Below are 24,472 nucleotides of genomic sequence, written 5' to 3' on the forward strand. Positions count from 1 at the left end.
AGTACTTACGGCTGTGGCTGTGCCTGCGGCTGCCGGGAGCCCAGGACTCTGCAGGAACGGCCAGCAGAGTCAGAGCCAGAGCAAAGAGAAGCATTTTGAAGGAAAACATGATGGATTATAACCTTCGTCTCCCCGTAACAGCACACAATGAAACATTCAGATGGGATTTTATAGAGTCCTGACACTCCCCCCTGTCCCTGTCCCTGTTTGGACAAAGTTCGTCTGTTCCAGGAAAAATCGACCTGTAGGTAATGCATGTTACCTAGACCTGTAGGTAATGCATGTTACCTAGACCTGTAGGTAATGTATGTTACCTAGACCTGCAGGTAATGCATGTTACCTAGACCTGCAGGTAATACATGTTACCTAGGCCTGTAGGTAATGAATGTTACCTAGACCTGTAGGTAATGCATGTTACCTAGACCTGCAGGTAATACATGTTACCTAGACCTGCAGGTAATGCATGTTACCTAGGCCTGTAGGTAATGCATGTTACCTAGACCTGTAGGTAATGCATGTTACCTAGACCTGCAGGTAATACATGTTACCTAGACCTGTAGGTAATGCATGTTACCTAGACCTGTAGGTAATGAATGTTACCTAGACCTGTAGGTAATGAATGTTACCTAGACCTGTAGGTAATACATGTTACCTAGACCTGTAGGTAATGCATGTTACCTAGACCTGTAGGTAATACATGTTACCTAGACCTGCAGGTAATGCATGTTACCTAGACCTGCAGGTAATACATGTTACCTAGACCTGTAGGTAATGTATGTTACCTAGACCTGCAGGTAATACATGTTACCTAGACCTGTAGGTAATGCATGTTACCTAGACCTGCAGGTAATACATGTTACCTAGGCCTGTAAGTAATGCATGTTACCTAGGCCTGTAGGTAATGAATGTATAGTGTAGCCTAAATTTCCTTGGCAACCTCAGTGATTTGACCGCGATTAACCAAACATGCTACAGGGGGGCAACAGAGTCTGATAACTTTAGACAACATAGGGAACAAAATGGGAGTGGGTCAGGATTCGGGACTCTTTCTCTCGGCAGGACAGGATTTCTTTTGGGGGGGCAGTCACGTGATTGGGATATGACGGGAGTATTTTTGTGGGCTCAGGATAGGATGGGAGCAACAATTGATTCCCGTGTCACCCTCTACTATATATTGAATGAAATTAACCGGAGAGAATTCAAACACGGCTACAGAATTGTGAACACACTATATAGTGCACTATTCTGTTGTAGGCAACAGTTTCAAACACAGCTTCAGTTTGCTTCACTTCAGATTTGTAAACTCTGTGACGCAGGAATGCCACGCCCACCTCAGCCTGGCGGCCAATAGGAAACGATTGTCCCGTGACAAGATAGATGGATACAGTACTTTATTAATCCCAGTGGGAAGTTGTACCGTTACAGCAGGTCAGAAAAACAAAGGCGTGCAAAGATAATGTGCAAAAAATAATACAATACTTATCGACAACAATGTCAAAATGTTTCATTATGCTGCTGTTTTGCTGCTACTATACTGCTGCTGGTACTGACTGTATTTCAATTTAGTTTATTTCATTCATTTGTCTGTTTTATCATCAAGAGAAGCCAAACAACGTTTCTTTGTACCTGGTGAAATGACAACAAAGAGCATATGTCTTCATCCTCAACGTGATATCATGACTTTGCGTAAACATAAACGCCACTCCAAGTGGCGCGTGTTATCTGCACGCATTATGAGCTATCCGCGTGTATATCTACGCAGAAGAACAGGACGTTGCATTTGGAGCTCCGGTTGGCTTTAGGAAAAGAAGAAAGCAACGGAAACGTGACACGCGGGACACGAAGGAAACGCCACACGCGGGACACGATCCCCGGTCTCCTGGGTGAAAGACCAACCTCCCTACGCTTTCAGCCTTTCATACTACTCGCTACAGTGTAAATTTGCATGCAATCGCAAGGTAATGTAAGTCAATGGAGGCCAAACGGCGTTGATAAACGAGTATGCGTCCTGATAACAGGGCAATAGTGGCATATGAATTGGCATGTCATGCATACACCATTTCATGAGATCAGTCTGCATCAAGAGAAGCCATACAACATTTATTTGTACCTGGTGAAATGACAATAAAGAGCATATGTCTTATTTATCAGAATTAATATCAAAACCATGTAAATCCTGTATGCAAATTCTTAATTTGCGTGTCACGACAGAAACTGTAGGGGTTTGTTTAATGATTCCCATTTCAAAGACGTGAAACTGGTTGAAGTCACACTCTGTGTCTTTGTTTGTTGACAGAGTTGAACTGCAGCCTGAAGCAGCTCAAAGCTCATGCTTACACGGGATTTCGTAATCCTAAAAATGAACAGTTTTATCTCCGTTCATTGTTCAGTATTTGTTGCTCTCGTGATTCAATAGAAATCATTTTAGGATATAGAACATTTTAATGGCAAACAAAATGATTTAAAGAGCAACTTCAGAATTTTTCAAGCTCCCTTCCGATGCTTTTGTGTCTAAATGACTGATGGGAACAACATTTTAACTTGGTCCAGTATTAAGCAAGATGAAACTAGCTGTAATGTAACCCTACAGGACTAATGTTCAGCACCAGTTAGCGTCCACTAAAAGTTCTCTTGTTGCTGCTGACAGACTCAGATTATTATTCTAAGTGTCTGACAACATTATAGAAAAGAAGTCTGTTGATCATAATTGTATGCTCAATGGAGTCAAAGGCAGATGAACTGTGTGTTGTCCAGAGTCAGCTGGCATCATAATGTCACTACAGACTTTAAGTAATGCCGTTTCTGTGGAATGCTTTTTGCGAAAACCTGACTGAATTTTATTTATTTATTTTTTAAGATTATTTTTGGGCATTATTAAGCCTTTATTTATAGAGGACAGCTGAAGACATGAACGGGGAGAGAGAGGGGGAAAGACATGCAGCAAAGGGCTGCAGGTCGTAGTCGAACCGGCGGCCGCTGCGTCAAGGAGTAAACCTCTATATATGGGCGCCTGCTCTACCAGGTGAGCTAACCAGGCGCCCAACCTGACTGAAATTTGTCAAAAATGTCATGCTTCTCATGACCTCTGCTACGGCCTTTTCTAAAAATGTTGACATAGGATCTTACTCTTTAACTAAAAGGTCTATCTCTGTAGGATCCTTTCATAATGTTGTCAGACACTTAGAATAATAATCTGAGCCTGTCAGCGGCAACAACAGAACTTTTAGTGGATGCTGACTGATGCTGAACATTTGTCCGTTAGGGTTACATTATAGCCCGGTTCGGTTACAGCGTTCACGCTCAATACTGGACCAGTTTCAAAGATTGTTGTTCCTATCAACAACATGTCACTTAGACACAAACACATGAAAAATGAGGAGTCCAGGTTGAAAAAAACCCCGCAAAGTTACCCTATAAAGTCGGTCTTCTTTTCATATCTAATAATATTTGTGGGACCAGGACCAGAATCCTCTGGCTCAGAACAGTCCCAGGTGAAGGTCACCGCTGCCGTCTGATTGGTTCAGCAGCAACGTGGGTCAGGTTAACAGGAAGTTGTCATCGCTGTGAGCGAAGGCGTCCCGGCTGCTGAACAGACTGGAGCTGCTGGCGCTGATGCCGCCGACGGCCGGCAGGTAGGAATGATGGAGGATCGGCAGCTGCACGGACACACGGCGCCGAACGCTGAGAGACAAATCCAAAGACAAACACTACAAATGAAATATATACAAAGACTACCTAGTTTATACAGTATATTAAACACTGGGACTGCCCAGTTCAGGGTTGAGGCTAGATGGGATACAGCTACGGCGACAACAGTTTGAAGTTTAGGCACCGAAACGACTAGTTAAACGTGCAGTAGGTAAGACTTACAAAAATACCTTTCTGTCATATTTGCTGAAACTGACCCTATGTTCTAGTAGAACTACATGAAGCAGGTCATTTAAATAAATCCAGCTCCTCTGGCTCCACCTACAGTCTGTAGTGAGATTTGCAAAAATCCAACGCTCCCTGTTCAGATGCACCAATCAGGGCCAGGGGGGGGTGGGCATGTCTAACTGCTGTCAATCACTGCTCATGTCTGAGAGTGTGTGTGTGTGTGTGTGTGTGTGTGTGTGTGTGTGTGTGTGTGTGTGTGTGTGTGTGTGTGTGAGTGTGTGCATGTGAGAGTGTGTGTGTATGTGTGCGTGTGAAAGTGAGTGTGTATGTGTGCGATTGAGATTGACAGGTCATCACAGTTAAATGAGCAATATATATATATATATATATATATATATATATATATATATATAAAATGCCGCTCCCTCGCCTCAGTCACTTCTAGCACTTATTTTCTAGATGAATAGATTAGTTGTTTTGGTCTCTAAAATGTCAGAAAATGGTGAAAAATGTGGATCAATGTTTCCCAAAAACCCCATGATGACGTCCTCAAATGTCTTGTTTTGTCCACAACTCAAAATATATTCAGTTTCCTGTCCCAGAGGAGAGAAGAAACTAGAACAATATTCACATTTAACAAGCTGACATCAGAGAAGTTTACCTGTTTTTTCATAAAAAAAATTACTGAAAGATCGATTATCAAAATAGTTGGTGATTAATATAATAGTTGACAACTAATCGATTCATCTTTGCAGCTCGAGACTTGCGTACGTTTTTAAGTAAGTATGTAAGGAGGGAAGAACAGAAGAAAGGAAATACATAGGGAAGGAAAGAAGAAGAGGAGGGAAGGAAAGAAGGATGAAAGAAAGGAGGCAATGATGGAAAGAAAAGGGAGGAAGAATGGAAGGAAAGTAAAGGAAGAATAAATAGGAAGGATGGAAAATGGAAGGAAGGAAAGAAGATGGAAGAAAGGAAGTATGCAAGGAAATAGGAAGAGAGGAAAGAAATGCAGAGAAGGAAGCCGCTGGCTAATGGAGTAAAAAACGTTTCTCACCGTTCAGGAGAGTTGATGCTGTCTGGTCTTGAAGGTTGGGTCTCTGAGTTTCTGTCAGAACAGACCTGAGCTGCATGAGTCCACGTCACAGATCTGACTCCACCTGCTGGGAGGGAGAAAGGTTGGTTAGGATCAGGAGCAGGGGAAAAAATTAGCACCATCTACTAGCCAAATGCTGGTAAAATATGCAAGTGGCTGCTAGATTTGCTTCACTCACCAGCCAAAGAAACAATAGTAATCTATTGAGTGGCTAGTAAAATTTTAACATTCACTAGCCATTTGGCTGGTGGACAAAAAAGTAAATTTTGAACCCTGAACAGGAGTTTACGCTGCGTTCCAGGCAAAATTTTTGGCCCGTAAGTTACAACTTCAAGTTATAACTTCAAGTCACAACTCATGATTTGGTAGCGTTCCAGGTTAAAGCTACCTAACGTTAACGTTAGCTAGCGGCTACCTAACGCTGACGTTAGCTAGCGCTAGCTGATACTGGCGATTTCTAGTCTGTGACATATTTTGGGCTTCATTTAATAAACATAACCTGTAGTAGTACACAATCGTATGTGTATTGTTTTGATTACAATGTGCGGAATTACTTTACGTTGCCTATTTATGTCTATTTATTTCTATTTCTCACCGTTAATCACCGGCGTCTGTACAGCATCAACAGGAGTCACCATTGTTGTTTATGTGTGTGCAACCCGGTCTCACGCCAGTTCGTGAAATGGTCACGTTATTTTGATTTATTGATTCGTGTACAGGTCACGATTTTCGAACATGACCATTTCACGAAGTGTCATGACACTGGGCTGCTCTGGGGGACGCAACAACGGGGACATGAAACGCCACATGCCGGCCACAACAACAGGACGGTTGTGGTTAGGAAGAGAATAACAGGGAAAGGTTGTGGTTAGGAAAAGAGCGAACGGGGAAAGGAACTGCAACACGCGGGGTGAAAGTCCTGAGTTGTTTGACCCATCCACCACCCCGACCAACCTCCCTGTGTGGATTTCTGCCTTCTCAATACTACTCGCTACCGTAATGATCATGAAATATGCTTCCCATTGAAATACATTACTTTAAAATTCGTGCTTACCACACGAAAATAACGACATTAACGTGTTCAGTACATGAATCAATAGATTCAATAACGTGACCATTTCACCAACTGCCATGAGACTTGGCTGGTGTGCGCGACGTCAAAAACTGTAACTGGGAGTTCAACGATCTGGTACGAGTTCACAGGGAGTAAGTTACAGGATTGACTGCCGTTCCAGGGCACTTTCACCGGTAGAAGGTTGTGAAAACACGAGTTACGGGTTGCCTGGAACGCAGCATTCATTTCCATCATAAAGAGAAGGGAAAGGTTATTCTCTGTTTACAGCTCAGTAGATATTTGCACCTTATTAGAAGGGAACATTTGCCAGCTTTTATGTGGATAGCCAATCAGTTTTTATGGTAAATATTGTTGATTAAATCAAATTCCTCTCCTGAATGCTCAGTGGACTGAGAAAGCTGCAGTTCCTCGCTGCAAAACCTGTTGTTCTTCCTGTATCCAGGGCTGCCGTTTGACGTGACAAAGTTCAACGATGTTTGTTCCTCCCCTCTAAAGCCCAGTTCAGACTAGAGCTGAAGATCTTTGCCCGAACCCGACAGGTTCGGTCGGGTTCGGTCTTAATTTCTATCATTTTACACGGGCTCGGGCTGGGCTCGGGTTGTGCGGTAAATGAGCGGTCAGGTGATGAGTTCCGATTAGCGTGAAAACGGATGCTGAGGGGGTGAAACAGAGGCTGGCCTCTGGAGGACTTATTTAATTTCTTTGTTCCAACTTCCAAGTGGCCGATAGCTTACGTTAGTCATGAATACATGATATTAAAACATGTATAAATGACTCATTCTTGACAAAAGGCAAAAGAGCCGTGTGTGGGTGCGTACATTTGAAAAATGTCGGGCTGTAAACGGGTTCAGGCTTTTAAAAAGCTGTCAATCAAAATATACTTGTCGTGCTCGGGCCGAATTCTGTCGGGCTCGGACCTTGTCGGGCCAAACTTTACAGGCCCGATTACAGCTCTAGTTCAGACCAAAGATTCTGGACGAGACGAGTTGAAACTTACTACTACTGCCACTACTCGCAAACCCTCGCTGGTTTAGAACTGAACAGTATGACTTGATTTTTTGGTTTTACCGTTGTTACTTCCTCTCGTCGTGTGAACAGCTGGATCAGACGCGTCACGGAGCTGCATGGTGATGGTTTCTATTTCTACATCCAGCTGTGGAGAACACGACAAACAGCACTGCGGTATGAATTCACTCAGACAGACAGACTAAATAAAGTGATGCATTTTGCGTCCTCACCTGAGCATTTCGACTCTTCAGCTGCTGGTTTAACCGTCTCAGCCGCTCCCGCGCTTCCTCTTCTCTGTCTGCAACTTCATCCTGCAGCTCATTGCCATTCGCACACACATACAAGAGCTGCAACCAAATAAAAGCACAGCTAACATGTCTGAGAATTCTCCCAGAGAAGGTAGACTTTAGAGAGTCTCTAACATTACGGTCCGAAGTATCTACTAAGAGACTAAGGGCCCTATTTTAATAACCTCAGCACACAGCGTGAAGCGCCTGGCGCAGGTGCGTTTAGGGCGTGTCCAAATCCAATTCTGCTAGTTTGACGGCGGAAAAAAGGGTCCGTGTGCCGGGTGCATGGTTCTAAAGGGTTGTACTTAGTGTCTTCATTAATCAGAGGGGTGTTTTGGGCGTAACATGCAATAAACCAATCAGAGGTCATCTCCCATTCCCTTTAAAAGCCAGGCGTGTTTGGACCTTGGAGCATTGCTATTATGATGGAGGATTTGCACCGTAATATTGTTATTTGTAATCTTCTGCATGTGTGTGTGCTGCTGTGCGTCCCTGTGTGTGTAACAAACATAGTGTGCGCGCTGTGCACGAGCCTAGGAGCATTTTACTAATGCTCTGTTAAAATAACAATGAAATGCTGCATTATTGACTTTAGACCAGGTTTTTGTTGGTCAATGGTGCCATCACTTCCCGCTGCCTCAAGATAGCAATACGCCCAGAATGCACCTGAACACACCTCCCTGTAAGACCAGCACGCCCAGAATGCACCTGAACACACCTCCCTGTAAGACCAGCACGCCCATGGGCCACAGATGGGCGCAGGTGCATTTGCTGTTTAAACGACGTGGGCGCTGGACGGGAAACTGACAACTGCGTCGGTCTTAAAATAGCAAAGACATTTGCGTCGGGCTTTGCGCTGCGCCGGGTACTAGATAGGGCCCAAAGTCTATTTGTGCTTTTTAGGGGGAAGAACACAACATGACGTTACACAAACGGGCTGTTTTATTGATCCCCCCCCGCCCCACGCCGCACCACCCTGAGACAATCGCCGCATCGCTTTTTTTGGTGTGAATGCCCACTAAGTCTTTCGACAAACCCAGGGAAAACACTGAAAGCCTAAAAGAATTAGGAAAGGGCGAGCAGACTGACCTTTGGTCCGAACAGGCTGCCCAGGGTGAAGACGTCACAGCAGAGGATGAGGACGCTGGTCAGACAGAACTGAAGAGGAGGATTGTGGGACGTCAGCAGCGACGCCACTGCTCCCGACACACTGAACGCCGTCACAGTGAACACAGTCAGCGCCAGGTGTTTACCGCTGACGGCAGAATGATCCGCCGGCCCAGTCCGGACGCTCCACGCCACGAAACACCCCAGACCCTGAAATAAAAAATCATTCAATATTTGTGTTGTTTTTAGATAAAGCACAATAAAACTGTGGTTTAAAGGGTTAAAAGTCTGAAGACAAATGCATATTTGGTAGTTATGATCAGGACTGAAGTTGGGTAAAATATTGAACTCATTGAAAGTGGAAAATATTAATAACCAGGGTTCAACAATAAGGGTTGCCCGGGGCAATTTAAACGCCCTTTTGGGCGAGTAAATATAAAAACTCAGTGGCCCGTTCGGGAGAGATGAGTTAGTGCTCGACGCTTTTGACATTTGTTTACATTTTTGATGCTTTATCATATTTTTTTATGTGTTGTGTGTGTGTGTGTGTGTGCTGTTTGTGCGTTGCGTGTGTTTTGTGTGTGTGTGTGTGTGTGTGTGTGTGTGTGTGTGTGTGTGTGTGCTGTTTGTGCGCACGCGTGTGTGTGTCTGTGTGTCTGTGTCTTATGTGTGTTTTGTGTTTGTTTTGTGTGTGTTTGTCAGAGTGTGTGTGTACTGTGTGTGCGCACACGTGTGTGTGTCTGTGTGTGTTGTGTGTGTGTTTTGTGTGTGTGTGTTGTGTGTGTTTTGTGTGTGTTTGTGAGTGTGTGTGTGTGTGTGTGTGTATGTGTGTGTATGCGCACGCGTGTGTGTGTCTGTCTGTGTGTGATTGTGAGTGAGTGAGTGTGTGTGTGTGTGTGTGTGTGTTGTGTGGGTATGAGTGTGTGTGTGCGTGCGTGCAGTGTGTGTGTGTGTGGGTATGAGTGTGTGCGTGCGTGCGGTGTGTGTGTGCGTGCGTGCAGTGTGTGTGCGTGCGGTGTGTGTGTGTGGGTATGAGTGTGTGCGTGCGTGCGGTGTGTGTGCGTGCGGTGGGTGTGTGTGTGCGTGCGGTGTGTGTGTGTGTGTGTGCGGTGTGTGTGTGTGTGTGTTCTGACCAGTAGAGCAGCTCTGTATCCGTAGACGGCGGTGAGCCACAGCTCCATGTTGGTGCAGCTGCAGAGCTCAGAGTACGGCCGGATGACGACGTCCTGATCAGCTGACTCGCTCTGAGACAAAGACAGGATGTTGTTATTAAACCAGCTGAGAAACAACTAGGGCTGGCTAGCTAGAATGTTTAGGCCCTGACCAAATTGCCTTCTTAGAATCGAGTATCGAAAAATGCCTCGTATTCAGTACCTTAGAAGTAAATCTCATCAGCATCAGTGAGCCAATGAGCACGCAGCATGCTTCTACCAAGATCTAATAATGCCTGTGATTGGCTGTCCACACGTCATAGAAAGTATATATCAGTCCCTCTAGAAAAACGCGATTATGCGATCGCATAATTCAATGCATAATCAGCCAAAGTCTGCATATTTATGCGGGGGCCGCATTTTTTCAAATACGCCGCACTTTTCGCCGCATAAATTGTCGATTTCCGCGCAAAATATGCGGGGCTTGCATGATTTCATAATCCCCTCATTTTCGTTGCAAAAAAGTCCCATATATCTTAGCAGAAAGTTGATAAATGTTGCGTTTACTTCACACAAGAGCAGCCATTTTCCCCTGTTGCCATGGGAACGTTATGAAGTGACGTAATTACGCGACGTGAACATCATCGAAAAGCTGCAAACCCCGCGATGAAGCCACGATGAAACCGCAGTTTTTGCAAGTTCCTGCAATTTAATCACATAAAATTGCACAAATATCCCGCATATTCCATCGCATTTTTTAAAGGTCCCATGGCATGAAAATTTCACTTTATGAGGTTTTTTTTAACATTAATATGAGTTCCCCCAGCCTGCCTATGGTCCCTTTAAATTGAATAAAACATCCAAATTTAAAGTTAGTAGTAGCCTGATAATTAATTTTACTTGTGAAGAGCATTGTGGAACAATCCGCGTTATTTTTCTGAAAATTTGGTTGAAAGAAACCCACTTTTCTGATATAGACATTTTAAAAAAAAAAAATGGGTCAAATTTGACCCGAGGACAACAGCAGGGTTAAACATGTGGTTAACGTTGTGAAGCGGTCCCAGTCTGGTTAGGGTTTAGACACCAAAACTACGGAGTTAAGTTGATATAAAGATGGAGGTTTGGGTTCAAGTCAGACATGAGTTCACTTCCTGAAGGTTACCACGTGACCCAGAACGTGACGTAGCTCCGTTTGTTCCCTAAAGTTAAAAACCTCTCTGTTTCCTTTTCTTTCTCCTGGGTTAAAGAACTCCGAACACATCTTCCTTTTTTAAGAATGACTTTAGTGGTGCTCTTTGTTCTTTTCTCAAAGAAAAGCTGAACTCCAAGTCTTCCAGAGTCGCGGCCAAAGCCGATCTTCTTTGTTTTCAAGTAGCAGGGAATTCACGCCGAACCGTCGCAACTCTGCCGTCATTATGTTAAGGCCCGCCCACCGACTCTATACACGATGTGATTGGCCTGACTAGAGTTTGGTTTTTCCAGCTCGCAAGCCAACGGAGAGTTGCTAGACGACCCTGACTGCAAATTACATTTGCTGCTGCTAGAGTGGTCTAGATTTCTAGGCTACTAAAAGGCAGCACTAAATAAAGAATGACAAATGATAAAGTGCATTTTTCTGCTGATATTTTATCACAAGTAACAAAAAATCTCGGAGTGTTTTTCACCATATCTCGCAGCCTTTCGCGATGTGTTTATTGCGTCAGTTGATATCGCGATGACGATTAAAATAAAACATATATTCTGCAGCCCTATTAGGAATTTGTAGTTTTTTGGCTTCATACGCCACTGAGCGACTCTCACAGGAATGAACAGGACTCCGCCTCCAACGCTGGATCCCGTTCTTATTATACATCCGTACCATCAACACAGACATCATCCTGGGATTGTTACCTGTAAGCCGTGCTGCAGCACCACCCGTCTGAGAGGGTCCAGGATCTGCCAAGTGGTCAAAACAAACACATCCAACAGGAAGATCCAGAGCACCACACAGCCATCTCTCTGCTTCTGGAGACATAGCACTGTCCGTCAGTCTGTTAAGCCCCAGACACACCAACCCGACGGCCGACCGTCGGCAGAAAAGCGAGTCGGACTGATCTGTCGGCTCCTCGAGGTCCAAAAAGTGCCTCAGAACACACCGAAGCGACGCCGACTTGAGCATGTAATACGTCTCCATAACAGCAGGCTCCTCTGGGCTCCAAAAAATGAAAACCGGCAGATGACTGGACCAACGCGTCACGTGGGTCCAGCTGCTCTCGGATTTTTCAACCGACCATAATGGCGGCTCGTTCAGAATATGATCTCATGAAAACATTTTAAGCGAGAAACAGGCCACGCAGTTGCTGAATCTGTCTTAATTTCAGATCAACAAAGGTTAGTTTAAAAACAATTAGTCAGATTTTGAGTGGCGTTTGTCACGCTCATCCCACTCGTCATTTCCGATAATTGGTCATTGACCGACTGCCCACTGGCTGATTCAACAAGTCAAATCGGCCCAAATTAAAGACACCGAACAGACTCGAGTCACCGACCTCGCCAGACTGTCTGACGGCCGATAATCGGGTTGGTGTGTCAGGGCTTTAACACCTCCATGTTTATTTACCTAAGTCTGTTTGAGTCTGCGGAGTGAATAAAGTCTCCATGTTTATTTACCTGAGTCTGTTTGAGTCTGCGGAGTGAATAAAGCCTCCATGTTTTGGTGAAGAGCACAGCGAAGCCCACAGTGTGTCCCACAGAGAGAGTCCACAGACGAATCTGCAGGAACAAACAAATGAACTTGAGTTCAGACTGAAATACTTAGAGGGAGGGTTGGTGATGTTGAAAAGCTTTGAAAAATGTGAAAGTAGCATCTCCTCGGGGCTCCGACCCACACGCACAAAGCTTCAGTCTCTTTTCTTTGTCATTTTAGCAGGGCGGGCGGTTGGAAGTAGCCGCAGCAGTGGAAACTTTAGAGAGTAGTATGTAGAGAGACAACGGTAGAGAGTAGTGTGTAAGACAACAGTAGAGAGTAGTATGTAGAGAGACAACGGTAGAGAGTAGTACGTAGAGAGACAACAGTAGAGAGTAGTACGTAGAGAGACAGCAGTAGAGAGTAGTATGTAGAGAGACAACAGTAGAGAGTAGTATGTAGAGAGACAACGGTAGGGAGTAGTATGTAGAGAGACAACGGTAGAGAGTAGTGTGTAAGACAACAGTAGAGAGTAGTATGTAGAGAGACAACGGTAGAGAGTAGTATGTAGAGAGAAAGCAGTAGAGAGTAGTATGTAGAGAGACAACGGTAGAGAGTAGTACGTAGAGAGACAACAGTAGAGAGTAGTACGTAGAGAGACAGCAGTAGAGAGTAGTATGTAGAGAGACAACAGTAGAGAGTAGTATGTAGAGAGACAACGGTAGGGAGTAGTATGTAGAGAGACAACGGTAGAGAGTAGTGTGTAAGACAACAGTAGAGAGTAGTATGTAGAGAGACAACGGTAGAGAGTAGTATGTAGAGAGACAACGGTAGAGAGTATTACGTAGAGAGACAACGGTAGAGAGTAGTACGTAGAGAGACAACGGTAGAGAGTAGTACGTAGAGAGACAACGGTAGAGAGTAGTATGTAGAGAGACAGCGGTAGAGAGTAGTATGTAGAGAGACAACGGTAGAGAGTAGTATGTAGAGAGACGACAGTAGAGAGTAGTATGTAGAGAGACAACAGTAGAGAGTAGTATGTAGAGAGACAACGGTAGAGAGTAGTGTGTAAGACAACAGTAGAGAGTAGTATGTAGAGAGACAACGGTAGAGAGTAGTATGTAAGACAACAGTAGAGAGTAGTATGTAGAGAGACAACAGTAGAGAGTAGTATGTAGAGAGACAACAGTAGAGAGTAGTGTGTAAGACAACAGTAGAGAGTAGTATGTAGAGAGACGACAGTAGAGAGTAGTATGTAGAGAGACAACAGTAGAGAGTAGTATGTAGAGAGACAACGGTAGAGAGTAGTATGTAGAGAGACAACAGTAGAGAGTAGTATGTAGAGAGACAACGGTAGAGAGTAGTGTGTAAGACAACAGTAGAGAGTAGTATGTAGAGAGACAACAGTAGAGAGTAGTATGTAGAGAGACAACGGTAGAGAGTAGTGTGTAAGACAACAGTAGAGAGTAGTATGTAGAGAGACAACGGTAGAGAGTAGTATGTAGAGAGACAGCAGTAGAGAGTAGTATGTAGAGAGACAACAGTAGAGAGTAGTATGTAGAGAGACAACAGTAGAGAGTAGTATGTAGAGAGACAACAGTAGAGAGTAGTATGTAGAGAGACAACAGTAGAGAGTAGTATGTAGAGAGACAACAGTAGAGAGTAGTATGTAAGACAACAGTAGAGAGTAGTATGTAGAGAGTAGTATGTAGAGAGACAGCAGTAGAGAGTAGTATGTAGAGAGACAACGGTAGAGAGTAGTATGTAGAGAGACAACAGTAGAGAGTAGTATGTAGAGAGACAACAGTAGAGAATAGTATGTAGAGAGACAACAGTAGAGAGTAGTATGTAGAGAGACAACAGTAGAAAGTAGTATGAAGAGAGACAACGGTAGAGAGTAGTACGTAGAGAGACAACAGTAGAGAGTAGTATGTAGAGAGACAACGGTAGAGAGTAGTATGTAGAGAGACAGCAGTAGAGAGTAGTATGTAGAGAGACAACGGTAGAGAGTAGTACGTAGAGAGACAACAGTAGAGAGTAGTACGTAGAGAGACAGCAGTAGAGAGTAGTATGTAGAGAGACAACAGTAGAGAGTAGTATGTAGAGAGACAACGGTAGGGAGTAGTATGTAGAGAGACAACGGTAGAGAGTAGTGTGTAAGACAACAGTAGAGAGTAGTATGTAGAGAGACAACGGTAGAGAGTAGTATGTAGAGAGACAGCAGTAGAGAGTAGTATGTAGAGAGACAACGGTAGAGAGTAGTACGTAGAGAGACAACAGTAGAGAGTAGTACGTAGAGAGACAGCAGTAGAGAGTAGTATGTAGAGAGACAACAGTAGAGAGTAGTATGTAGAGAGACAACGGTAGGGAGTAGTATGTAGAGAGACAACGTAGAGAGTAGTGTGTAAGACAACAGTAGAGAGTAGTATGTAGAGAGACAACGGTAGAGAGTAGTATGTAGAGAGACAACGGTAGAGAGTATTACGTAGAGAGACAACGGTAGAGAGTAGTACGTAGAGAGAAAACGGTAGAGAGTAGTACGTAGAGAGACAACGGTAGAGAGTAGTATGTAGAGAGACAACGGTAGAGAGTAGTGTGTAAGACAACAGTAGAGAGTAGTATGTAGAGAGACAACGGTAGAGAGTAGTATGTAGAGAGACAACGGTAGAGAGTATTACGTAGAGAGACAACGGTAGAGAGTAGTACGTAGAGAGACAACGGTAGAGAGTAGTACGTAGAGAGACAACGGTAGAGAGTAGTATGTAGAGAGACAGCGGTAGAGAGTAGTATGTAGAGAGACAACGGTAGAGAGTAGTATGTAGAGAGACGACAGTAGAGAGTAGTATGTAGAGAGACAACAGTAGAGAGTAGTATGTAGAGAGACAACGGTAGAGAGTAGTATGTAGAGAGACAACAGTAGAGAGTAGTATGTAGAGAGACAACGGTAGAGAGTAGTGTGTAAGACAACAGTAGAGAGTAGTATGTAGAGAGACAACAGTAGAGAGTAGTATGTAGAGAGACAACAGTAGAGAGTAGTATGTAGAGAGACAACGGTAGAGAGTAGTGTGTAAGACAACAGTAGAGAGTAGTATGTAGAGAGACAACGGTAGAGAGTAGTATGTAGAGAGACAGCAGTAGAGAGTAGTATGTAGAGAGACAACAGTAGAGAGTAGTATGTAGAGAGACAACAGTAGAGAGTAGTATGTAGAGAGACAACAGTAGAGAGTAGTATGTAGAGAGACAACAGTAGAGAGTAGTATGTAGAGAGACAACAGTAGAGAGTAGTATGTAAGACAACAGTAGAGAGTAGTATGTAGAGAGTAGTATGTAGAGAGACAGCAGTAGAGAGTAGTATGTAGAGAGACAACGGTAGAGAGTAGTATGTAGAGAGACAACAGTAGAGAGTAGTATGTAGAGAGACAACAGTAGAGAATAGTATGTAGAGAGACAACAGTAGAGAGTAGTATGTAGAGAGACAACAGTAGAAAGTAGTATGAAGAGAGACAACAGTAGAGAGTAGTATGTAGAGAGACAACGGTAGAGAGTAGTGTGTAAGACAACAGTAGAGAGTAGTATGTAGAGAGACAACGGTAGAGAGTAGTATGTAGAGAGACAGCAGTAGAGAGTAGTATGTAGAGAGACAACGGTAGAGAGTAGTACGTAGAGAGACAACAGTAGAGAGTAGTACGTAGAGAGACAGCAGTAGAGAGTAGTATGTAGAGAGACAACAGTAGAGAGTAGTATGTAGAGAGACAACGGTAGGGAGTAGTATGTAGAGAGACAACGGTAGAGAGTAGTGTGTAAGACAACAGTAGAGAGTAGTATGTAGAGAGACAACGGTAGAGAGTAGTATGTAGAGAGACAGCAGTAGAGAGTAGTATGTAGAGAGACAACGGTAGAGAGTAGTACGTAGAGAGACAACAGTAGAGAGTAGTACGTAGAGAGACAGCAGTAGAGAGTAGTATGTAGAGAGACAACAGTAGAGAGTAGTATGTAGAGAGACAACGGTAGAGAGTAGTGTGTAAGACAACAGTAGAGAGTAGTATGTAGAGAGACAACGGTAGAGAGTAGTATGTAGAGAGACAACGGTAGAGAGTATTACGTAGAGAGACAGCAGTAGAGAGTAGTATGTAGAGAGACAACAGTAGAGAGTAGTATGTAGAGAGACAACGGTAGGGAGTAGTATGTAGAGAGACAACGGTAGAGAGTAGTGTGTAAGACAACAGTAGAGAGTAGTATGTAGAGAGACAACGGTAGAGAGTAGTATGTAGAGAGACAACGGTAGAGAGTATTACGTAGAGAGACAACGGTAGAGAGTAGTACGTAGAGAGAAAACGGTAGAGAGTAGTACGTAGAGAGACAACGGTAGAGAGTAGTATGTAGAGAGACAACGGTAGAGAGTAGTGTGTAAGACAACAGTAGAGAGTAGTATGTAGAGAGACAACGGTAGAGAGTAGTATGTAGAGAGACAACGGTAGAGAGTATTACGTAGAGAGACAACGGTAGAGAGTAGTACGTAGAGAGACAACGGTAGAGAGTAGTACGTAGAGAGACAACGGTAGAGAGTAGTATGTAGAGAGACAGCGGTAGAGAGTAGTATGTAGAGAGACAACGGTAGAGAGTAGTATGTAGAGAGACGACAGTAGAGAGTAGTATGTAGAGAGACAACAGTAGAGAGTAGTATGTAGAGAGACAACGGTAGAGAGTAGTATGTAGAGAGACAACAGTAGAGAGTAGTATGTAGAGAGACAACGGTAGAGAGTAGTGTGTAAGACAACAGTAGAGAGTAGTATGTAGAGAGACAACAGTAGAGAGTAGTATGTAGAGAGACAACAGTAGAGAGTAGTATGTAGAGAGACAACGGTAGAGAGTAGTGTGTAAGACAACAGTAGAGAGTAGTATGTAGAGAGACAACGGTAGAGAGTAGTATGTAGAGAGACAGCAGTAGAGAGTAGTATGTAGAGAGACAACAGTAGAGAGTAGTATGTAGAGAGACAACAGTAGAGAGTAGTATGTAGAGAGACAACAGTAGAGAGTAGTATGTAGAGAGACAACAGTAGAGAGTAGTATGTAGAGAGACAACAGTAGAGAGTAGTATGTAAGACAACAGTAGAGAGTAGTATGTAGAGAGTAGTATGTAGAGAGACAGCAGTAGAGAGTAGTATGTAGAGAGACAACGGTAGAGAGTAGTATGTAGAGAGACAACAGTAGAGAGTAGTATGTAGAGAGACAACAGTAGAGAATAGTATGTAGAGAGACAACAGTAGAGAGTAGTATGTAGAGAGACAACAGTAGAAAGTAGTATGAAGAGAGACAACAGTAGAGAGTAGTATGTAGAGAGACAACGGTAGAGAGTAGTGTGTAAGACAACAGTAGAGAGTAGTATGTAGAGAGACAACGGTAGAGAGTAGTATGTAGAGAGACAGCAGTAGAGAGTAGTATGTAGAGAGACAACGGTAGAGAGTAGTACGTAGAGAGACAACAGTAGAGAGTAGTACGTAGAGAGACAGCAGTAGAGAGTAGTATGTAGAGAGACAACAGTAGAGAGTAGTATGTAGAGAGACAACGGTAGGGAGTAGTATGTAGAGAGACAACGGTAGAGAGTAGTGTGTAAGACAACAGTAGAGAGTAGTATGTAGAGAGACAACGGTAGAGAGTAGTATGTAGAGAGACAGCAGTAGAGAGTAGTATGTAGAGAGACAACGGTAGAGAGTAGTACGTAGAGAGACAACAGTAGAGAGTAGTACGTAGAGAGACAGCAGTAGAGAGTAGTATGTAGAGAGACAACAGTAGAGAGTAGTATGTAGAGAGACAACGGTAGAGAGTAGTGTGTAAGACAACAGTAGAGAGTAGTATGTAGAGAGACAACGGTAGAGAGTAGTATGTAGAGAGACAACGGTAGAGAGTATTACGTAGAGAGACAACGGTAGAGAGTAGTACGTAGAGAGACAACGGTAGAGAGTAGTACGTAGAGAGACAACGGTAGAGAGTAGTATGTAGAGAGACAACGGTAGAGAGTAGTGTGTAAGACAACAGTAGAGAGTAGTATGTAGAGAGACAACGGTAGAGAGTAGTATGTAGGGAGACAACGGTAGAGAGTATTACGTAGAGAGACAACGGTAGAGAGTAGTACGTAGAGAGACAACGGTAGAGAGTAGTATGTAGAGAGACAGCGGTAGAGAGTAGTATGTAGAGAGACAACGGTAGAGAGTAGTATGTAGAGAGACAACAGTAGAGAGTAGTATGTAGAGAGACAACGGTAGAGAGTAGTGTGTAAGACAACAGTAGAGAGTAGTATGTAGAGAGACAACAGTAGAGAGTAGTATGTAGAGAGACAACAGTAGAGAGTAGTATGTAGAGAGACAACGGTAGAGAGTAGTGTGTAAGACAACAGTAGAGAGTAGTATGTAGAGAGACAACGGTAGAGAGTAGTATGTAGAGAGACAGCAGTAGAGAGTAGTATGTAGCGAGACAACAGTAGAGAGTAGTATGTAGAGAGACAACAGTAGAGAGTAGTATGTAGAGAGACAACAGTAGAGAGTAGTATGTAGAGAGACAACAGTAGAGAGTAGTATGTAGAGAGACAACAGTAGAGAGTAGTATGTAAGACAACAGTAGAGAGTAGTATGTAGAGAGTAGTATGTAGAGAGACAGCAGTAGAGAGTAGTATGTAGAGAGACAACGGTAGAGAGTAGTATGTAGAGAGACAACAGTAGAGAGTAGTATGTAGAGAGACAACAGTAGAGAATAGTATGTAGAGAGACAACAGTAGAGAGTAGTATGTAGAGAGACAACAGTAGAAAGTAGTATGAAGAGAGACAACAGTAGAGAGTAGTATGTAGAGAGACAACGGTAGAGAGTAGTGTGTAAGACAACAGTAGAGAGTAGTATGTAGAGAGACAACGGTAGAGAGTAGTATGTAGAGAGACAGCAATAGAGAGTAGTATGTAGAGAGACAACGGTAGAGAGTAGTACGTAGAGAGACAACAGTAGAGAGTAGTACGTAGAGAGACAGCAGTAGAGAGTAGTATGTAGAGAGACAACAGTAGAGAGTAGTATGTAGAGAGACAACGGTAGGGAGTAGTATGTAGAGAGACAACGGTAGAGAGTAGTGTGTAGTATGTAGAGAGACAACGGTAGAGAGTATTACGTAGAGAGACAACGGTAGAGAGTAGTACGTAGAGAGACAACGGTAGAGAGTAGTACGTAGAGAGACAACGGTAGAGAGTAGTATGTAGAGAGACAGCGGTAGAGAGTAGTATGTAGAGAGACAACGGTAGAGAGTAGTATGTAGAGAGACGACAGTAGAGAGTAGTATGTAGAGAGACAACAGTAGAGAGTAGTATGTAGAGAGACAACAGTAGAGAGTAGTATGTAGAGAGACAACGGTAGAGAGTAGTGTGTAAGACAACAGTAGAGAGTAGTATGTAGAGAGACAACGGTAGAGAGTAGTATGTAGAGAGACAGCAGTAGAGAGTAGTATGTAGAGAGACAACAGTAGAGAGTAGTATGTAGAGAGACAACAGTAGAGAGTAGGATGTAGAGAGACAACAGTAGAGAGTAGTATGTAGAGAGACAACAGTAGAGAGTAGTATGTAGAGAGACAACAGTAGAGAGTAGTATGTAGAGAGACAATATTATTACTTGAGTATTTCCATGTTCTGCTCCTTTCTACTTGTACTCCAGTACATCTCAGAGGTAAATATTGTACTTTTTACTCCACTATACATTTGTCTGTACAGCCGTGTGGACTCACTGAGCAGAGGACTTCAAACGTGCGGTCGGACTGCGAGGCTCCGTCCAGACCGGCAATCAGGACCGAGGAGGAGGACAGCAGGACGCCCAGCAGCAGCAGGACGTCCCAGGATGCACCGCTCGCCCTCAGCAGCCTGCAGACACACACAGAGGGGACAGGAAGGTCTGACTAGTCCACACAGCATTCCTGGATGGGAGAAAAACGTGCTCTGGTTGATTGGACGATTGCACGATTCGACATGCACATGTAGTCTTAACGACTACTCAAAGCGCTTTTACATAGTACAGGAACCATTCACCATTCACACACTGTGGCCGAGGCTGCCGTACAAGGTGCCACCTGCTCATCAGATAAACATTCACACTCCGATGGTGCAGCATCGGGGGCAACTTGGGGTTCAGTGTCTTGCCCGAGGACTCTTCGACATGGGACTGCAGGGCCAGGGATCGAACCACCAACCTTCTGATTGGGAGGCCACTGAGCCACAGATAACATTGTCAATTGAAGAACATATAGATAGATAATTGTAAGTAAATATAATAACATGCAAGTACTCAATCAAAAATATTCACCGGATTATACATAGGAATAAACGAAAACAGATTATTATGTTGCGTTGTGTTGCATGGTAGCCTAGCCTACAGTTCATTGAATGTCAGTTAGTCTTCTGTAGGCTATAGTTAGCATTCGTCCTTGGGTTTTATTCGACTTTTTCAATGTAATGCACAACTAAATTCATGTTAGCCTTCATAATTCTCAAAATAGCCAATGTTTTGTGTAGTCTATTTAAAAGACCAGCGAATTAGATTTTGTATGCTATAGCTATAGTAGCCTACTTTATTGATACGTGCAGAGAAAATTACATTTTGGGGCAAAAAACACAACAGAATGTAGGATATTCATTTAACACAGACCCCTCCCTAAATATACCGTTTCCTTTATTGTCTCTTTGTACGTTAAACAAGTTGGAGGTGTATTTTGAAAACCTTTCAGGGAAGTGTAACCGTTAACTATGGCTGACCTTACTCTGCTGTGCCAGTCACCATGATGGCATACAACGGAGCACAGTGGCCGCGTAAAACAGGATTATCATCTGCGCGTACGCGAACATCTTGCGCATGCGCATCTCGGATCGTGCAGGCAGCACAGATCGCGTACCCACAGCAACGGTGCCTCTGCTAAATAGTCTCAGGAAGGAACTTGTTTTGGTGGAATGTGTGTACGTTCAAAAGTAGTTTTAGTCGTGCAACAGAAGACTCAGATTGGACAGATAGTCTAGCTAGCTGTCTGGATTTACCCTGCAGAGATCTGAGGAGCAGTTAACCATAGTCCTCACAAATCAGCCGGAGGTTAGAACGCCAACACAAAGACAGAGGAAGGTAACGGACATCCGGCCGAAAATAAGGAACATCCGGCGGAATTTCCGGGGGCAACAGAGCAATCCCGGAAGTAAACCTTGGTCGATAAAGACTAAGTTTAACAGCTGACAGTTCACAGACTCTGAGGCAAGGTTATTATAGTTTTATATTTTTAGTTCGTTTTTATTGTAGTTTTGACTTTTGGATTTCATTCTAGTTTAGTTTGAGTGAGTTTTCACAGTGTGTTTGTTAGTTTTAGTCTAGTTTGAGTGTGTGTGAGCAATTCTATTATGTTTACATTCTTGTCTTTTCATAGTCATAGTTAATATTTAATAATAAGATATTGCACTGTTCAATCCCTGCACTGTTCACTTTTGCACTACCAACATTGCACACACTCTACCATAGTACCTGTATGTGAGATATATGTGTGTTTGTTGTGTGATGGTTGTCTAAGCTACTGGATGCCTAAAATTTCCCTATCTATCTATCTATCTATCTATCTATCTATCTATCTATCTATCTATCTATCTATCTCTCTGTCTATCTATCTATCTATCTATCTATCTATCTATCTATCTATCTATCTATCCATCAATCTGTTCAGTTTAGTTTTTTTGAAGGTTATAGTTTTTATTTAGTTTCAGTTTACCAAAAATATTGTTCCCTGCTTATTTGAGTTTTAGTTGACTATATAATAGCCCTGCTGTGAGGTGGAGCTGAGGGAGCCGTACGGTCCGTGTACTTGGTGGCCAACGGATTTTCGTTTTGAAAGGAAAAAAACAAAAACGAAAAATGGCCAGTTTCCCAATTACCATTAGTAAATAGGAAAACAAAAAATGGAAAACAACCCATTATTCGTTTTTTGTTTTGATATTAAAAAACGGAAAACGAAAAACAATCTCGTTATCCGATTTTCTTTGATGTATTTGTAGATGGAACTGGGAAATTAAAATCTGTGTATAAATCTTATTCCTTTGTCAGTACCCGATCCGTACCGCCTGTAAAATCCGTTCTGTGCACTGCCTGATCAGTTCTACGCTTGCGCGAACACCGGCAAACTTCACAGCTCTATGCACGCATTGGCGTAAGGATGTTTGGACATTCCCGGTTACCGGAAGAAAACATTAGACAGTGACAGTAGACCGTTATGATGGCAAAGATGAAGTTTACAAGGTGTTTGCTGGAGTTGCCTAAAGTATCTGTTAATGATATACGGAGGGTCGTCCGGCCATCCAGTACAACACCATGTAGCAAATTAAATAAAGGCTTCAAATTTTACGTTTCGTCATTTCTTTGCAACTTTGAAGGTAATTTGCTAACGTTAGCTAGCCTGAGCTAGAAGCCTTGCTTTGGTGTTATAAGTCATGACTCCGTCCTGCTTCAGGTTAACCATGTTTTAAATAAAGTTTAAGCATGCGTATACCTCTCACTGTGTTTGTACTTTTATGAAAGTATCAGGTAAAAACAGGGCTACAAATGAGATCTCTGTGAGAGACCAGCTAACTCCTAGCAAACTTATGTAGCTCAATGCTGGACATTTCACCCCTAATTCCGGTCACTTTACTGTATTTGTATTTGTTTAGTATTTGGTTTAGAAGCCTTTATTGGTGATTTTTTACGGTACAAAGTCCTGCTACATACGTACATAGCTAGCCAAATATGCTCCGCTATGTCGCGTTAGCATGCAGCTACAATAGTTAGCTATGAGTATGCTAACGTTAGATTGTAGTGGAACGAAGCAGCACTTTCTAACGTCAAAAATCGCGGACCAAACACTACACAATCGGACATGTTTCAGCAGGAATGTGACCCGGAAATGGGGAGAATTTAACAACATTGCCAGCTAAGATGACCGTTAGCATGTAGCTACTATAGTGTTTACTGCCGTTAGCATGTAGCTACTATAGTGGTATACAGCAGTGGTGGCTGGGAGAGCTGTCATCCCATCTTCAAAAGGACACTTATGTACGTTTACACTTCATCGCATTAATAATAGACAGTCTATGGTTATTAGTCAAGACGAAGTATTAAAGGTAAAAACATTAACGTAAACAACACAACAACGATGTCGCTACACGGTTTTGGATCAGTGACAAGTTTCGAATGTTTGTAGCTATGACTATTGTATAATAAAGATTTAATAAAAAAAGATTTAATAAAAAAGTTGTAATGTTTGGTCGTAAAGTGTTGACACATGTTACTTATATACAGTCTATCGTGCAGGCAGAACGGTTCGTGTACCGACAGTTACAAATCGCACAGGGACATTGTTAGTTTTCTACTACGTAATTATGCGCATGCACAGAACGGATCTTACAGGCGGTACTGGCCAATAAATGCTATTGAAGGGCGGGTCATGGCGTGGCGGGAGTAACTTCCGGGTCACGAAAAAAATACCAATGCAAAATTAAGGAATACGACTTATACACACGTATTTTCATTTCCGAGTTCCATCTACAAATACATCAAAGACAATCGGATAACGAGATTGTTTTTCGTTTTCCGTTTTTTAATATCAAAACAAAAAACGAATAATGGGTTGTTTTCCGTTTTTTGTTTTCCTATTTACTAATGGTAATTGGGAAACTGGCCGTTTTTCGTTTTTGTTTTTTTCCTTTCAAAACGAAAATCCGTTGGCCACCAAGTACACGGACCCCGTACCAGTGTTTCCGGTAGACGGCGATGAAGAAGAGGACGGTCAGAGTGATGAAGATGGTCACAGCTGCAGCGTAGGACACGGCCGCGTGCAGGAGGAGGTCGACACGCTGCCGCTGGGGGAGCACCACGGCGCGGTCCCTGGCTGGTCCAGGACCTGCAGCAGCAAACAGTCAACATCCAGCAGAATAATAAAGGGCAAAAACTGGAATATTAGTGTGCATGTAAACGTACGCAGTGTTATTATGGTCTGTAATCACCTTTAAACTTCAGCAGCTGGTTCATCACACGGAGCTGCTGGGTGGAGGTACTGAAGTCTCCCACCAACACACCACTGCTGCCTGAGGACACACACACACAGACACACACACACACGCATACACACACAGACAGAGACACACACACACGCATACGCACACACAGACAGACACACAC

At 43.2% G+C, this 24,472-nt stretch overlaps 1 protein-coding gene across 2 annotated transcripts in view; it reads right to left on the reverse strand.

The window, feature by feature from the left end:
* Positions 1-3,023: 3,023 nt before the first annotated feature.
* Positions 3,024-24,472, reverse strand: part of LOC116051192 (gamma-aminobutyric acid type B receptor subunit 2-like) — a 36,800-nt gene continuing 15,351 nt past the window's right edge. The window contains exons 9-19 of one of the 2 annotated variants that reach the window (XM_036005796.1): positions 24,298-24,378; positions 24,044-24,194; positions 20,022-20,154; positions 12,250-12,351; positions 11,491-11,604; positions 9,583-9,693; positions 8,432-8,659; positions 7,283-7,399; positions 7,113-7,197; positions 4,931-5,036; positions 3,024-3,681 (exon numbers count right to left, since the gene is read on the reverse strand). In XM_036005796.1, coding sequence (XP_035861689.1) covers positions 3,537-3,681; positions 4,931-5,036; positions 7,113-7,197; positions 7,283-7,399; positions 8,432-8,659; positions 9,583-9,693; positions 11,491-11,604; positions 12,250-12,351; positions 20,022-20,154; positions 24,044-24,194; positions 24,298-24,378 — 1,373 coding nt within the window. In that variant the 3' untranslated portion in view covers positions 3,024-3,536. The remainder of the gene's footprint in view (positions 3,682-4,930; positions 5,037-7,112; positions 7,198-7,282; positions 7,400-8,431; positions 8,660-9,582; positions 9,694-11,490; positions 11,605-12,249; positions 12,352-20,021; positions 20,155-24,043; positions 24,195-24,297; positions 24,379-24,472) is intronic. The other variant, XM_031301438.2, reaches the window with a different exon arrangement.

This window comes from Sander lucioperca, chromosome 10, assembly GCF_008315115.2.
Source record: "Sander lucioperca isolate FBNREF2018 chromosome 10, SLUC_FBN_1.2, whole genome shotgun sequence".
In the NCBI taxonomy this organism is placed as follows: domain Eukaryota; kingdom Metazoa; phylum Chordata; class Actinopteri; order Perciformes; family Percidae; genus Sander; species Sander lucioperca.